This window comes from Carex rostrata, chromosome 8 (assembly GCF_964058835.1).
Source record: "Carex rostrata chromosome 8, lpCarRost1.2, whole genome shotgun sequence".
Taxonomy (NCBI): domain Eukaryota; kingdom Viridiplantae; phylum Streptophyta; class Magnoliopsida; order Poales; family Cyperaceae; genus Carex; species Carex rostrata.
The window spans coordinates 3,799,088-3,814,673 of NC_135925.1; the positions used below are offsets into that span (position 1 = coordinate 3,799,088).

The following is a 15,586-nucleotide window of genomic DNA, read 5'->3' on the forward strand; positions in this document are numbered from 1 at the left end:
AAATCATCTCGTACTATCAGAAAATCTTTCTGCAATTTCTATATTTTTTTTAATAAAAGTTGGAGATCAAATCACTCAACTATTTAATATTTACAAAGAATTATTATTTTTAGATTTTGAATTTACGATGTTTCATACATAGAACATTACCTTTGCTACTATGAAATGGGATCCGGTGCTCTTCAAATCTCTGCGTTTCTCCTGCTATTCTCTCTGTCTGTCTCATCTTTCTCTCTCCTCTTTTTTAAAGAGAGATATAAAGAGAAGGAATAGCAGGAGACTACTTTTTTTTTTTATTAGAAAAGCATATAAAAATCCTTACTACTATGTCAAAAGTTGATTCTCTACTATTTTTATCTTTTATTAATCATTTTTTATTCAATCACAGAGTAATTTCCATTCCCATCATTCCCTGATCCCCTCTAATTAAATCGTCCTGATCAGTTCTGATGTTGAGCACACCACATTCCATTGAATTACATTAATTTTTATTTTGTGTTTATCTATTAGACCTTATTATTATAATTGTTCAGGTGTTAAATCATGATTTATACGATAATAAAAAAACCATACTTATTAAGAGATGCCGCTATGAAAGCATGATTTTTATTTATATAAATTTTATAAAAATAATATAGCGTATTAGACGGATTGTATGCATATTTTGATTCTACAAAGAAATTAATTTTTTTTTTAGAAAACAAAAATCAGTTTCTTTAGAGATTTCTTGTGGTGTCTACTCAGTGGCAGTATGGTCTCTGAACTATGAAGTAATAAAATTTGAATTATGAGGTTATGTTTGGTTGTGGAGTAAAGTTGCTCCGGATTAATTTTTTTACTCTGAACTAAGATAGATTAAAATAATCATGTTTAGTTGAAATTTGATGAAATAAGCTCATAAAGTGAGAGAAAATTGTAACATGATGTTACTCTAATCACGAAACCACTCCGGATTAACTCAAATATTACTCCATCTTACTTCTCGATTGGCTCCTTAAAAATAGAGTAGAGAATTTACTCCACTTACTCCACAATCAAACATGACCTAAAGAAATACCTAAAGAAATAGAGAAAAAAAAAAATCTGATTTATTCTGTTAGATTGAAATATGAATGCAATATATCTAATACCCTATATTATTTATATATAATTTCTACAAATAAAAAATTCTGCTACGAAAGTGGTCATTATTAAAAGCTAGGATTACCATTTGTAAGTTACCTTTCGGAAGCAAAGGAATGTTACTTCTTTGAAAAGATTTTAATTGGCTGATCTTAATATTATTGTTTTTGTTATTTTGGGAGTAATTTCAATAATAATTATGCTCTATTTTTATTAAGATTTGGCAATTATTTACATATTCATCAAATTTTCTATAATTTGATTTTAGCATTAAAAATTGTTTATTAATAACTGTTTATTAATAGAGGAGGAATCTAATTACATCCTTTTTTGGTGACACCGGATTACACTCTATATTTTTAAACTCCAAACAGTCGATCCAAACTGTTCAACATAATGGATATGTTAAAATGTGGTTGTAGATCAAATTTTACATTTTTTAGAATTTGTTTACTATTTATTAAAATGGGTACAAAAAACCAATGGTCTGAATAAAGCGATTTTGTTAAATACTTAATAAATAGTAAAAAAAAAATCCAAAAAAATGTAAAATTTGATGTGTAAGCACATTTTAATATATCAATTATGTTGAACTGTTTGGATCGATTATATGAACTTTGAAAACTTTGAAAATCGAGAGTGTAATTTAGTGTCACCAAAAAAGGTGTAATTGGATCTCTCTAATAACTGGTACAAGAGAAGTGGTACACGGACAAGAGGGTATGATACTACCAAACAATACCGAATTGGTACTGATACACAAAGGTACAAACTGGAGCTGGATCAGACATGGACTAGAAAATAGAAAACGGACGGATTGGTAAAGAGGAATTGATACAAGAGAGAGAACTCAGAGACCTACGACTTCCAATTTTTTTTTTTTTTTTTTTTTTTTTTGGTTTTGTTTGGTTTTCAGATTTTCACATTCAAAGACTTCATCTTGTTTTGATTTAGAAACTAGCTTTCATATTTATTTAAAGCTCAACTGTTTCGAGCACATTACATTTTTGTACACTGTGGGTACACACTTTGTAATCGCAATTATCAATTAAATGTTAATAAGACTCATTTTTTTTCAAAAAAAAAATATTAATTCCTACTGGTGCAGCCGGGTATCTGTAATGTTCATATATCCAACACCATTTTTTAATAAGTAATATTAATTTATTGATTGATATTGATGTGGAGGGAATAAACGGTGGATGTGTGTAACTTTACAGCAAATAAAGAAATAAAATTTAGTTAATAATTTAAAAGCAGTGAAGACATAATTCAATAACCACTATAATAGCTATATGCGAATCAAATATAACAATAACATATTTTTTGAAATGCCGAAGAAATAATCATGCACTAACTAAATGTGACAATGATATATTATCTGGAATGTGATTCATGGGTATTACATTCCTGGAATGTGATTCATGGTATTACATTCCCTGTAATGTGATTTCTGAGGGAACAAATCTGCTGGAATACATAGAGATTTTAGGAATCTTGAAATTTTTAATTTAACCATCTATATATTTCGTGATTTGTACATAAAATTTTGTCTACCTTGAAATTTGTCTATAGAAAAACTTAAATAGTTAGATTTAAAATTTCAGAGTTCTGAAATCCTCGAAGGATTTCAGCAGATTTCATTTCGATTTCTGAATATTACGCGAACCAAACGCCCCCTAATAAAACCCAGCACTTCTCTCCCTTCATCATCTCTAATTCGCCTCCAGAAAAACAAAAAGGAGAGAAAAAAACAAGGAGGTGATTTAAGTATTTAACAATGGCTTCTTCCTCTCCTTCTTCACTAAACCAACTGGTGGGAGATCTCGAGCGCTCATCCTTCGTCTCTCTCCTCGCAAAGCTAATCAACGAATCCCAGCACGTGCAGAACAACCCGCCTGAGCTAGTGCCACGTGAGGACCTGGTGGCGTGCCACGTGCTGGAAGCCTTGCTTCCACTCTCCACCTCTACTGGCGGTGGGCCTCTCGTCGTGCGCCATATCAACTATACCGAGGGAAGAGGCAACATAATTGTAGAATATCCTGGGTCTGTACCGGGTCGGGTCGTTTCATTTGTTGGAATGCATATGGATGTTGTCACAGCTGATCCGACAGATTGGGTACTTATTTTCTCGTAAAATAAATTTTTGGATTATTTTATTGGTTTTCCCCGTAAAAAGAGACCCAAGCAAGACTTGCCATTAATTTTTATACTAAATAAGTTGATTTGCCATTATATATATACATGTGCAATGGGACCAACTGTTATTAAAACATATTAATATATGTTCCAATTAATGGTCAAACGCTGTGGAACCCTTTCCCCTCTGTAATATATACAGGTTAAACATATTAATAAATTTTCAATTAATGCTGCCGTGGGACCCACTGCTATATATAAGTTTTGAATTTTTCAGAAATAGATGGTAAGATCAGAATTTTGAAATATTGAGGTGGTAGCTAAAGAGATTTCGGTTATGTTTCAATTTAAGTTTTAGTCCAAATATTCTGGTATAGTGCCTTTATCAAAATTGCAATTTGTCAATAGACCGTAACTAAGCATGGTATACAGATGTAAAAGGTTGAGACTTTTTTCTTCTTCTTGTATTATGGAATTTCTTAATTGAAATATTGCAGGAAAGAGAAACTTTACAAATATAAGTCCATGCAATTTTCCCAATGCAAATTTCCAACATTCAATTTTTTTTTGCAATTTATTGTTTTAACTGTGTTATTTTCATGGATACCTAGAGAAAAATGCAACACAAAACAAAGTATCCTTTTACCCTGTAAAACATTGGAAATATTATCTATATCCAGGTTTCCTCAAAGTATCCTTCTTCACTATTATGCGGAGCATGTGATGACCATCATTTTTTTGTGTTAACTGCCTCTAGCCTTAATTGAGTCCTGTACTAATTAAAAACATATCCATATCTAGAAGTGTTGCATTAGATTTATTTTTTTTGGAACATAGAACTTCTCTTCTAATTAAACCATAAAAATTAAGAAGAAAGCAACCCTTTGCAATACTATGGTGTTGTTTGGTTGTATATATATTGCATGTTAAGTGGCAAGATATATTTTATATCACGTTATATTAGCCTTGATTTTCATTACTTATTTTCTGCATCTAAACCGTCCTGCTTATATCCAAAGTTTGCCTTTTCTTGCACTAATCCCTCTTTTACTTGTTTAATTTCATAGGATTTTTCTCCCTTCACATTTAGTGAAGATGGTGACAAGTTGCGAGGCCGTGGAACCACTGACTGTTTAGGCCATGTGGCACTAGTCACAGAACTAATGAGAAAGCTAGGCGAAACAAAACCTAATTTAAAGAACACAGTCGTTGCTGTTTTTATTGCAAATGAAGAGAATTCATCTATTCCTGGGATCGGCGTAGATGGTCTTGTTAAAGATGGCTTGCTTGACCATCTAAAGGATGGCCCACTGTAAGTCTGTAACTTTTAATATACTGGTATATCACTGGCTTGTACAGGTTCAGGTACCAAACATCTCTCAAATTATTTTTCATTATGGATGATATCTGACCTGTAATAGTCTGTATGGATGTTAATTGAAGGCAAAGCAAGTTTAGTTTAGAGGACGAAGAAGATAAAACGAATTTTAAAAAACAATGTGGTGTTGAAGTTCAGTACAATTTTATATAGGCCAGTAGGTCCAGAAAAGCCCGTACTTGGCCTTTAGATTTTATTTTTCATATTTTGGACATAATTTGTTGTTCTGCTTAGTTTTTATGGATTAGTTGAGTCCAAATTGAGGTTTTGCTTGACAAGTCCATCAAAGATATTAGCATCCTATAAAGCTGCTTTCATTCTTGTTACCAATTTCTTTGTTTGTATTCTATATTGCTTGTTACAGGTTTTGGATAGATACAGCTGATAAGCAACCATGTGTGGGTACAGGTGGCATGATACCATGGCATCTGAAAGCTACTGGAAAGTTGTTTCACAGTGGTCTCGCTCATAAGGTACTCATTGTTGTTTTCTTTTCCTTTCAAAGTCCGTTTAACAATATTTGTTCTTGATGAAGAGCTGTTTTGTCCGGTTACTCTTAGTGTGTTCACTACTCTGGTCGGTACAGATTACTAACTGGCACAGTTTGTGTTTGCTTTTTCTTTTTTGTTTTTCTTTTTGAGCTCCATTTTTATTCAAAAGTAAGGGGAGTTCTTTGTTTTCGCTGTCTTTGAAGGATTCCTGTTAATTCAAGGAGGAATCTGATTACAGACTTTGTTAATGTTTAATTTAGTGTTCATGGAAATTAAGAATTATCAACATAACCGGATTGACTTTAAACACAGGAATCCATTTCCTAGAAAAAAAAACTTTAGTGTTTTGATTCCAAACAATTGTTGTAAAATGACCCCTATACCCTCAATTTTAAAAATTACCTTGTTTTCAGTACAAGCTACTTTCTTTCTAGGTCAACAAGCCATGCCAAATTTTTTTTAGTTGCCATCTTAATATTTTAGAATTTTAACCTTACCATCAATTTCTGAAAAAGTCCATTCTTACCATCTACGCAGCCTTTGTTTGTGCAGAGGCGCAGCTTTTAGCCTTTGTGCAGAGCCCCTGGTTGTGTATCATCTTGTTTTATTTGGCCATGTTTCTGTTGCTAAAATCGACTCGTGGAGTCACGCGCATGATATAAAAAGATTGGGCTATATATACTATGGGTTTTAAATTGAGCTATGTTGAGTCTTCAGTTTTAAAAGGTTCTGGCTATACATAACATAATATAGAAAGATAGACTGATATGGGGGGGGGGACCTCTGAGTCACATGCAAGGTGACTGATATGCAGAGGACCACCATCACATTTCTCATCATTAAAGGAAAAAAAAAGGAAAAGATGAAACAACAAGATACAATGCTCCGTTACATTTAACCATTTAAGTAATTATTAAACCTCACATTTTTTCCTCGAAACACAGCCAAAAGCTCCTCACGCACACTTTGACAAATGTTTTCTTCCATTAACTTCATTTACCTTTCTCGTGTGGCACGTTCTTCTACAATCAAAGCTTCAAGTTCTTTCTTTCCCTCTTGTAGCTGCACTAAAACAGTAAGTTTTTCCTTGGTCTCCTTTTATTTCTTAAGTATTTCAAGCACATCTTCATCTGAATTGGACGATTTTTCCATGTAGCCACGACCAGGCAGATAACCTGACCCGTCACTGGTAACATCCTGAAAAATTCCATTTTGTTCATCAGCGGACAACGGTTCTCCTGTTGCATCCTCTCTCTCTCTCTCCAATCTTCTCACGCACATTTTTCTAAATAGTAGAACTTCATGTTTAGTAAATGTATATTTCATGTACTTTTGAAAATTGAAATAACCAAGCTTTAACTAAAAATACAACTAGAACGTCTAATTATGTACTTATAATTCTTTGGATGTTGAATCCAACCATTTTCCATCCTTGTAGGGGCCATTAACCATAAATCCAAGTCATTAGGCTCCTTGTTTGCAACCTTGTCACGTTGTCATTAAGAAATTTTTGAGCTCAAACACAATTAGTGGTTGAACACTTAGAGAATTTAAAAATAGTACGTACATTTTCATAACTTATTTGTGAGAAGGACTTGCTCCCACAACCATGATTGAACTTCCCATAATATATAAATAAGAGCGAAACAAATCTAGCAAATCAATTGAAAAGGAAGTTCAATCACGGTTGTGGGAGCAAGTCCTTCTCACAAATAAGTTATGAAAATGTATGTACTATTTTTAAATTCTCTTAAGCATTCATTATTCTAGTTGCGTGCCTTTAATAGCCACTAATTGTATTTGAGCTAAAAAATCTCTTAATAACAAGGTTACAAACGAGGAGCCTAATGACTTGGATTTATGGTTAATACCCATAGCAGGGATGGAAAATGGATTCAGTATCCAAAGAATTATATGCAAGTACATAATTATAAGTTCTAGTTGTACTTTTAGATAAAGCTTGGTTATTTCAATTTTCAAAAGCATATGCAATATACTTTCTACTAAACATGAAGTTCTACTATTTAGTAAGATGTGTGCGAGAAGATTGGAGAGAGAGAGGATGCAACAGGAGAACCGTTGCCTGTTGATGAACTAAATTGAATTTTTCAGAATGTTGCCAGTGACGGGTCAGTTTATCTGCCTGATCGTGGCTACATGGAAAAATCGTTCAATTCAGATGAAGATGTGCTTGAACAACTTAAGGAATAAAAAGAAGACCAATAAAAAAACTTATTGTTTTAGTGGGGGAGCTATAAGTGGGAAATAAAGAACTTGAAGCTTCGATTATAGAAGAACGGGCCACACGAGAATGGCAAATGAAGTTAATGGAAGAAAACATTTGTCAACGTGTGCGTGAGGGTGTTTCGAGAAAAAAAAATGTAAGGTTAAATGATTAGTTAAATGTATTTCATAGAACTCTGTTAAATGTAATGGAACATGTATCTTGTTGTTTCATCTTTTCCCTTTTTTCTTTAATGATGGGAGTTGTGACGATGGTCCCCTCGATATCAGTCAATCTGCACGTAACTCGGAGGTCCGTTCCATATCAGTCTATCTTTTATATTATACATAGCCCTCCTTTTAAAACTGAGACTCCACGTAGCTCATTTTAAAACCCATAGTATACATAGCCCAACTTTTATTATGCACGTGACCCCATGAGTCAATTTTAGCGACAAAAACACGACCAAATAAAACAAGATGATATGCACCTTTGTCTGAGCAGAAGCCAGGGGCTCTACGCAGAAAATGGCTGCGCAGAGCCTAAAATCTGTGCATCCTTTGTTACTTCTGCAGTGTTACCATTTCTTTTTTTTCTCCAAATTTGTTTAGTGTTGACTGGATTTTTTTTGTTCTTAGCAATCTCAAGTTGTATCTTAATATTTCCTTGATAGTTAAATTTTTTTAATTTTAACACTGAAGTATGGAATCCTTTTACAATAAGATCACTTGTTTTCGAATGCTTTTAATTTTCAAGGGTATTTTCGAAACACCCCTTAATTTGCAATGATTCATGAGGATGATTACAGGTAGTTTGTTCCTATTAGTGTTGTTCCTAGAAATACCATTTCCATTATTACCGACGAACAATTATATCTTTAGCAAAACTGACCTGAAGGGTCTAAGTTCCTTATGTAGTATGCAGGGGCGGAACTAGAAAATTTAGATTAGGAGGGCTGAAACATAAAAATGCATAATGTGTTGTCAGTGGGATTTGAACCCAAGTCTCCACATCCACAAAGGGGGGCTGAACTATATAAAAACTTTAAGAAATTAAATTTCTATACACATTGAAATTTTTTAAATCATGGGGTCGCAAGCACCCCGTGCACTACCTTAAGATCTGCCCCTGGTAGTGTGCACAGACTAGTAGTGTATGAGTGTATGAGAAAATAAATAACATATTATGAGTTAGACCATTATTCGGACTTCTGGTTCTTTGACCAGCCAAGAAAGCACCAAGTAAATAGAACAACAAAGATTCTAAAACTGACAAAAATTGTTAAATGGTAGGCTATAAATGCAATGGAGCTAAACATGGAAGCACTTCAAGAAATACAAGAGAGATTCTATAAGGACTTCCCAGCCCACCCGAAAGAAACTATCTACAAATTTGCAACCCCTTCAACCATGAAGCCAACTAAATGGAGTTGTAAGTCATTTAGGCAATTACCTCTTTGCCGTTGAAGTGCATTACTTTTGATTTGTTCATGATCAGGAGCAGATGTTAGGAGGAGGTATGGGCGTCAATTGACCCCCATTTTTTTTAAAAAAAAAATGTATATATGTATGATTTTCTATATACAAATGTCATGAAAATTTTATATGATTGACCCCCATAGTTCGAAAGTCGGGCTCCGCCCCCTGTTCATGATAGAGAAATTTAGTGATTAGAATAAATGAATGCATTCACATACCATTACTTAGTCTATGTTTATGATAAATTGTGCAACCCACCAATGACCCTCAAATTATGCAATTGTTATCATGATGTTATTGACCTTGATAGGTGAAAAGCTCCTGAATTTACACTCATCTATTATTTTATGATGTAACTGACCAGTAAGGGAAGTTATGCTTTCTTTGTTTAACTATGTTATACTAAAATTCAAGTATGGTTTCCCTGTTATACTGGCTGGTGCATGACTATTCCCTAATAATGAAAAATAATACATTTGCAGATCCTGGAGGTGGTATTAACCAGATACCAGGTGAATGTACCATATCAGGAGATATAAGGTATTCTCTTTTAATATTGTTCTTCAATGCACTAGAATATAAGACCATTTATATTGTATTTGCAAAAGGGTGCCAAATCTTTTAAGAGACTTAAGCTGAAATTACTCTTAAGTATTTGCCATTAGGATCACCATTTGGTTGTTCTTTTGCAAATGAATAAACTGTCTTTTTTTGCCTTTCTTCAATGAAGAAAATAGTAAAAATTCAAAATGTTTAATTATGTTCATCCTGAAGCATTGAAAGAAATAATTTCTAACTGCATACACCTTTTGTTTTGATTTTACAGATTGACTCCTTTCTATAGGTGAGCCTACCTTAGCTCGATGTTTGCTCTCATGAAACAGTGTTTTTCTTTTCTTCTTCTTTTCCTTAATTTTTTTGGCTTTAATGAAGTTAGGTTTAACTGTCTACACTTTTGGCTTTTCTGTGTTTATCTTCTGAATACAGCACCACAGATGTTGTGAACAAACTTAAAGAATATGTTGAGGATATAAATGCAAACATAGAGAAGTTACATACACGTGGGCCCGTATCCAAATACATACTTCCAGATGAAAATTTGAGGGGAAGGTAAAATCTTTATCATTAGTAAATTTTTATTCCTGTTCCCTCAAAGAAGGAAAGGTGGGTTCTGTTGTTGAATTTAAAGCTTCTTCTTGATTTCTTGCTATATGTGTTTTTGTTGGTTGTATTCAACTTTCAAAGGTACACAAGGCTCACCACTATTGCACAAGTTTTATTTAATAAGGCAAAAATAAATTGAATTAAGGCCTAAGTGCTCAAAGGATGGTTACTGGATCAATAATACCAAATTGTGGGTTTAACAACTCTTGATTCAAATTATATCTTTCTTTCACTATAGAATTGCACGTCATACTGTCAACAATTATATATAGCTTCCCTATCTCATTGTTCGTTTTAAAGTCACTGTTGATTTGCAATTATATTTCTATAGTGATTAAAACCGTCTGGTTAAATTGCATTATTGCAGGTAAATCTAACCAAAACTAAATTGGTTTGGCACTCAATTGACAACTGAAATATTAAGTGAGGCTTGTGTTGTTTCACTGTCTTAATTTTAATGTTTGTAGAGTTGAAATAACAATAGATGGGGATGTCATGTCTGGAGTTGCATGTAACTTGGAATCACGTGGTTTTAAAGCATTATGCAAAGCAACTGAGGAGGTTGTCGGTTCTGTTCAGCCTTATTCAATCACTGGCAGTTTGCCATTAATTCGTGATTTACAGGTCTATTTTATACTCTATTCCATTTTCTTGTGTACAATAATCGAGCCGTCATTTTTAATTTTCATTTTACCCCCTTAATCTTTGATCTATCTTTCACGGTTACCCTCAAGATAAAATGATTACCCTCAACAAACTTTTTTTTTTATATCTTCAAGTGATCACTGATTTGCAATTCACAGTTTCACTTGTTTACTTTTTATTTGTTTCTTTGTTGTTAATGTACTAAACAAGTTTTGAGTCTTCAATTGTGTATTGATCTCTTGTTTTATGATGCTGTTATAAAATAGGATGAAGGCTTTGATGTTCAGACAACCGGATATGGTATGTTCCATAGTTTGTTCTATAAAATTCTACAGATATCGGTTCTTACAATATAAAGATGTCAAAATAGAATATCACCAAACCAGAACCAAAATCTTCTGTAAAAATAGGTCAAAAGATGCAACAGTATTTGGACCAACAGATATAACCTCAGGACAATTTGATAATATCTTGATTGTGGTGTATTTTTTCCTGACATAAAATAATTCACAAATGAGATGATGGTTTTTTTAAAATGTTTTCTGAGCTGGTGTAAAGAACTAAATATACATGTTTAGCATATGCTTAGCAATCAGCGTGACCTGCTGAATTTCTTTCCCTTTTGAAAATTTTTTATAGAATAAATTCTTTTCCTGTGCTTCCTCCAAAACCTCAAAATATTCCCATGGACTCTCTAAAACAAGAAACTTTCTATAGTATAACAAAATAAAGTGAAATAAAGTGAGTTATTGGCCATAATATTGGTAATATGATATTCCACATGTTATCCATTTTACTTCCTGTATTTGGCTCTGTTGCATATTTTTGTGCTGTATGGTTTCAACTCGTATCACTGTGGAACCATTAACTATTTTCTGAACTCTGTAGGTATAATGAACACATACCATGCCAAGAATGAGTATTGTCTATTCTCTGACATGGCACAAGGCTTCAAAGTATTTGTCAGCATCATTTCTCAATTAGAAGAGGATTAATGAATTGAAAATATGGTTTGGATTTAATTTTAAGGCTGTTGTTTTTTCTTTGATATACACGCTGGTGGTGCTTTATTAATTGTTATAACTTATAAGAAAGCAGCTGTAATAGGCATTTAATAGTGTAAGCACATTACCTTTATTTGCTTAAGAAAAACCATGTTCATTTACAAAGGAGTAGAGAAATATTATTCCTATTTCCTAAGTCCCTTTTTGGGCTTGCAGAATGATACCTTCTAAAAATTGGGTTCCAGATCCATAAAGTAACTCAAAATTTGAGTTGGGATCTGGACCATCCGATCAAAATCGGACGAATCCGATTCGAGGTGAATTTATGTGATTTCTTTACTATTAATGCAGATCCTGATCGGACTGTCCCGAGCTAAACTATAACTTTGAGTTGATGCTCCAAAAATTTAGCGTTTTGACCTAACTCAAATTTGAGTTTGGATCTGGACCGTCTGATCTGCTTTATTACGAATATTAAATAAAGATGCTCATCTACGCAAACCAAAGTTATAATTCGGTTTCAAAAATAGAATCGAACTAAACTAAAGTTTTATTTCGGTTTGTTTGGTTCAAACTGAAATATATTAATTTTTATTTAAAATAATTGATTTATAATAACTCAAAGTATATTAAGAAATAAATTGGGGTATAAAGAAATAATTGAAATATTAAGAAATAAATCAAAGTATTTAAAACAATTGATTAAGAAATAAACCATGCCGGTCCGGACCAAATTCATAATATATAAAAGTTAGTTTCGGTTATTTTGGTTTTGAAAATTTTCAAACCGAACCAAACCAAAATTATATGAGCAAGCAGGTCAGCAATATTTAGTATTAGGTAGGGGCAAAATATAAGATTGTCAGCTAAGATTTGCAAAAAGACCATTTTGCTCACACGAGCTCTGATTTTGTGCATTGTTGCCACTCATTATTTTAGACTATTTTTACCACAGCATGTTGTCTTTGACGAAGATCAAATTTGGAAGAAGATTAAAATAGAAAGTGCTTAATACTATAATACTAGACAGAATTTTGTTAGACACTGGTTGTTCCACACCGGCACCACAGGCATCATTGCCATGTGCCTAACATACTCTACTTGGGTAAAAGAAATATCATCCCAAAACACAAGTAAGAAAACAGATCAATTTTCTGTTTTTCAGTTGCCCCTCTTTGCTTAAGAGGTACGGTTACAGCAGGAAAAAAGTTTAACCAAATTTATCCTTCCAGATCTCTTTTGTCGAAATATCAATTCTTACAATATAAAGATGTCAAAATAGAATATCACCAAAACCAAAATCTTCTGTAAAAATAGGTCAAAAGATGCAACAGTATATGGGCCAACAGATACAACCCAAGGACAATTTGATAATATCTTGATTCTGGTGTATTTTTTCCTGACATAAAATAATTCAAAAATGAGATGATGATTTTCTTAAAATGTTTTCTGAACTAGTGTAAATAACTAAAGATACATGTTTAGCATATACTTAACAATCAGCATGACCCGCTGAATTTCCCTTTTGAAAATCATTTATAGAATAAATTATTTTCCTGTGCTCCCTCCAAAACCTGAAAATATTCCCATTGATTCTCTAAAACAAGAAACTTTTTCTACAGTAGTATAACCTTCAAAACATTTGGAATACTCTGAAAACCTCTCATTTTTAAACAAAATAAAGTGAGTTATTGACCTTGATATCTCGCTATTTTATCTATATTCCGACCAAACTTTGCACCAAAACCTGTGCCTAAAACTGTAAAATCGTGTTTATTCCGTTGAATATCTATAGGATGTGATACTGCTGCGCTTTTGTTCTTATTTTGCAGGAAATGGATGAATCCGAGGAAGAATCTAGAATTTGAAGGTTTAAACACGGACCGTGCAACATCCTATGCAGACCGTACAGATCTCTGCCCGACCACAGACACGATCGCACTCCATCTACACGACCAAGACACAGGCACACTGTCCGTGCACCATTCCACACAAACCGTGTATGGCATTTCTGGGAAACAAAATAAGAAAATGGAAATAGAGGCCAATAAAAGGAAGGTCGGCAAAGAAGGCATAAAAGCGAGATTCTTAGCAACAGGAAGACAATTCTGGAGCTAAGGACGAAACCTAGGGTTTGGAGAAGATGGCTAAGCTTGGAGACGAAGTTGAGAGGAGGAAAACGCGAGTTTTGCGACAAATCTTCTTTGTTCTTCGAGTTTTATCATGACTTATTCATTTCTTATTTGTTTTGTTTACTTTAGAACTATGTTAGGCTAAACTCTTTAGTTTCTAGGGTTATGATGTAGTCTAATGCTTTGTTTTACATGCTAATTATTGGAATTTGTATTGAAATTTGTGTTTGCTTGATTGTGTAGTATTTTAATTGCTTAGTTGAACTTGTTTAAATTTGATTGGTTTACCGCTAGATGAATGACCACATTTTTCTGGTAGTTTTGGCCTTGATATTCTCTCAACCAGACTAAGTACATGAGGTAGGTTTGTGAACCGACGGGTGAAATCAAGTAGTAGCCGACAGGTGACACAATTTCCTTGTGTCGATGGATAGAGGTTACCTTTAGTAAACCAAACAAGTAACTTAGGTCATTCAAACCAACAACAGTTGAGGTTTAGAACCCTAAGAGGGCAGAATTGCAATTCTGATACCGAGTTAATTAAGCCAACAAACGACAGTTGAGGTTTAGGAACATCAGGTACGGTCAATAGAACCCTACACAAAGGAACAACACAGAAACCAATAGCTGCTGTATCAACTCGAGGGCCACACGGACTGTGTACGACGGTATATGGCCCGTGTACATTGGACACGGCTCGTGCATGAGAGTGCACGGACCAGGCACCGAGAGGCAAAGCTGAGACAAAATCAGAATCCCTAGGAACACCTTTTTATTCTTATTAAAACCAAATTAAATTTCTTATTGTTTTTTAATATTGTCATCGAACTTTTAGGAACTTAAATACCAAAATCAACCTTTGCAGACTTCTAGATTTTAATTAATATAAGTAAAATTCGAACCGTCCCTGTGGATTCGACATCTAGCTATACTCTACTTCTGTTGTATGCTTGCAACTTAATTGAGTAGAACTAGGTTTAAAAGCCTATACGTTTTCTGACCAATAGACATTCATATTGGTAATATGATATTCCGCATGTTATTCATTTTACTTCCTGTATTTGGCTCTGTTGCATATTTTTGTGCTGTATGGTTTCAACTCATATCACTTTGGAACCATTAACTATTTTATGTACTGTGTAGGTATAATGAACACATACCATGCCAAGAATGAGTATTGCCTATTCTCTGACATGGCACAAGGCTTCAAAGTATTTGTCAGCATCATTTCTCAATTAGAAGAGGATTAATGAATTGAAAATATGGTTTGGATTTAATTTTAAGGCTGTTGTTTTTTCTTTGATATACACGCTGGTGGTGCTTTATTAATTGTTATAACTTATAAGAAAGCAGCCGTGATAGGCATTTAATAGTGTAAGCACATTACCTTTATTTGCTTAAGAAAAACCATGTTCATTTATAAAGGAGAATAGAAATATTATTCTTATTTCCTAAGTCCTCTGTCTTCTAAACAACTCATAACTAGATTCAACCTTTGAGCATTTGGTTTTTGGGCTTGTAGAATGATACCTTCTAAAAATTGGGTTCTATGTCCATAAAGTAACTGAAAGTTTGAGTTTGGATCTAGACTGTCCAATCAAAATCAGATGAATCCGATTTGAGATGAATTTGTGAGATTTCTTTACTATTCATGCAGATCCTAATCAAACGATCCGGAGCTAAACTATAACTTTGAGTTACTTTATGATCCAAAAGATGAGCATTTCCGGACCGTCTGATCTGCTTTATTACGAATATTAAAAAAATACACCTCTTCCTTAGATGACTCATTCTTCTTCTGCCTTGGAC

At 33.5% G+C, this 15,586-nt stretch overlaps 1 protein-coding gene and 1 long non-coding RNA gene across 3 annotated transcripts; one reads left to right on the forward strand and one right to left on the reverse strand.

The window, feature by feature from the left end:
- Nucleotides 1-2,802: 2,802 nt before the first annotated feature.
- On the forward strand, nt 2,803-15,232 carry LOC144558043 (Peptidase M20/M25/M40 family protein). Of its 2 annotated transcripts, none has more exons than XM_078306752.1 (10): nt 2,803-3,241; nt 4,329-4,573; nt 5,004-5,112; nt 8,647-8,785; nt 9,315-9,372; nt 9,659-9,676; nt 9,820-9,942; nt 10,464-10,620; nt 10,908-10,941; nt 14,921-15,232. In XM_078306752.1, exons 1-10 carry the CDS (start codon nt 2,903-2,905, stop codon nt 15,025-15,027), a joined length of 1,329 nt encoding a protein of 442 aa, XP_078162878.1. In that variant the 5' UTR covers nt 2,803-2,902; the 3' UTR covers nt 15,028-15,232. The 2 variants fall into 2 exon arrangements, with proteins under 2 accessions (XP_078162878.1, XP_078162877.1); XM_078306751.1 differs by lacking the exon at nt 14,921-15,232 and adding an exon at nt 11,530-11,841 and having other exon boundaries at nt 2,804-3,241.
- Nucleotides 12,760-14,897, reverse strand: LOC144558044 (uncharacterized). The gene is made up of 3 exons (XR_013512835.1): nt 14,787-14,897; nt 13,266-13,341; nt 12,760-13,219 (listed from the first exon to the last, which is right to left on the reverse strand). It is a non-coding gene; the product is annotated as an uncharacterized LOC144558044 (long non-coding RNA).
- Nucleotides 15,233-15,586: the final 354 nt, after the last annotated feature.

Excerpts from the sequence above, each read along its gene's own strand:
- LOC144558043 (XM_078306752.1), top strand. The coding sequence starts at position 2,903 with ATGGCTTCTTCCTCTCCTTCTTCACTAAACCAACTGGTGGGAGATCTC. Across the intron at positions 5,113-8,646 it reads ACAGTGGTCTCGCTCATAAG|GCTATAAATGCAATGGAGCT; the intron begins GTACTCATTGTT and ends GTTAAATGGTAG. Across the intron at positions 9,943-10,463 it reads GATGAAAATTTGAGGGGAAG|AGTTGAAATAACAATAGATG; the intron begins GTAAAATCTTTA and ends TAATGTTTGTAG.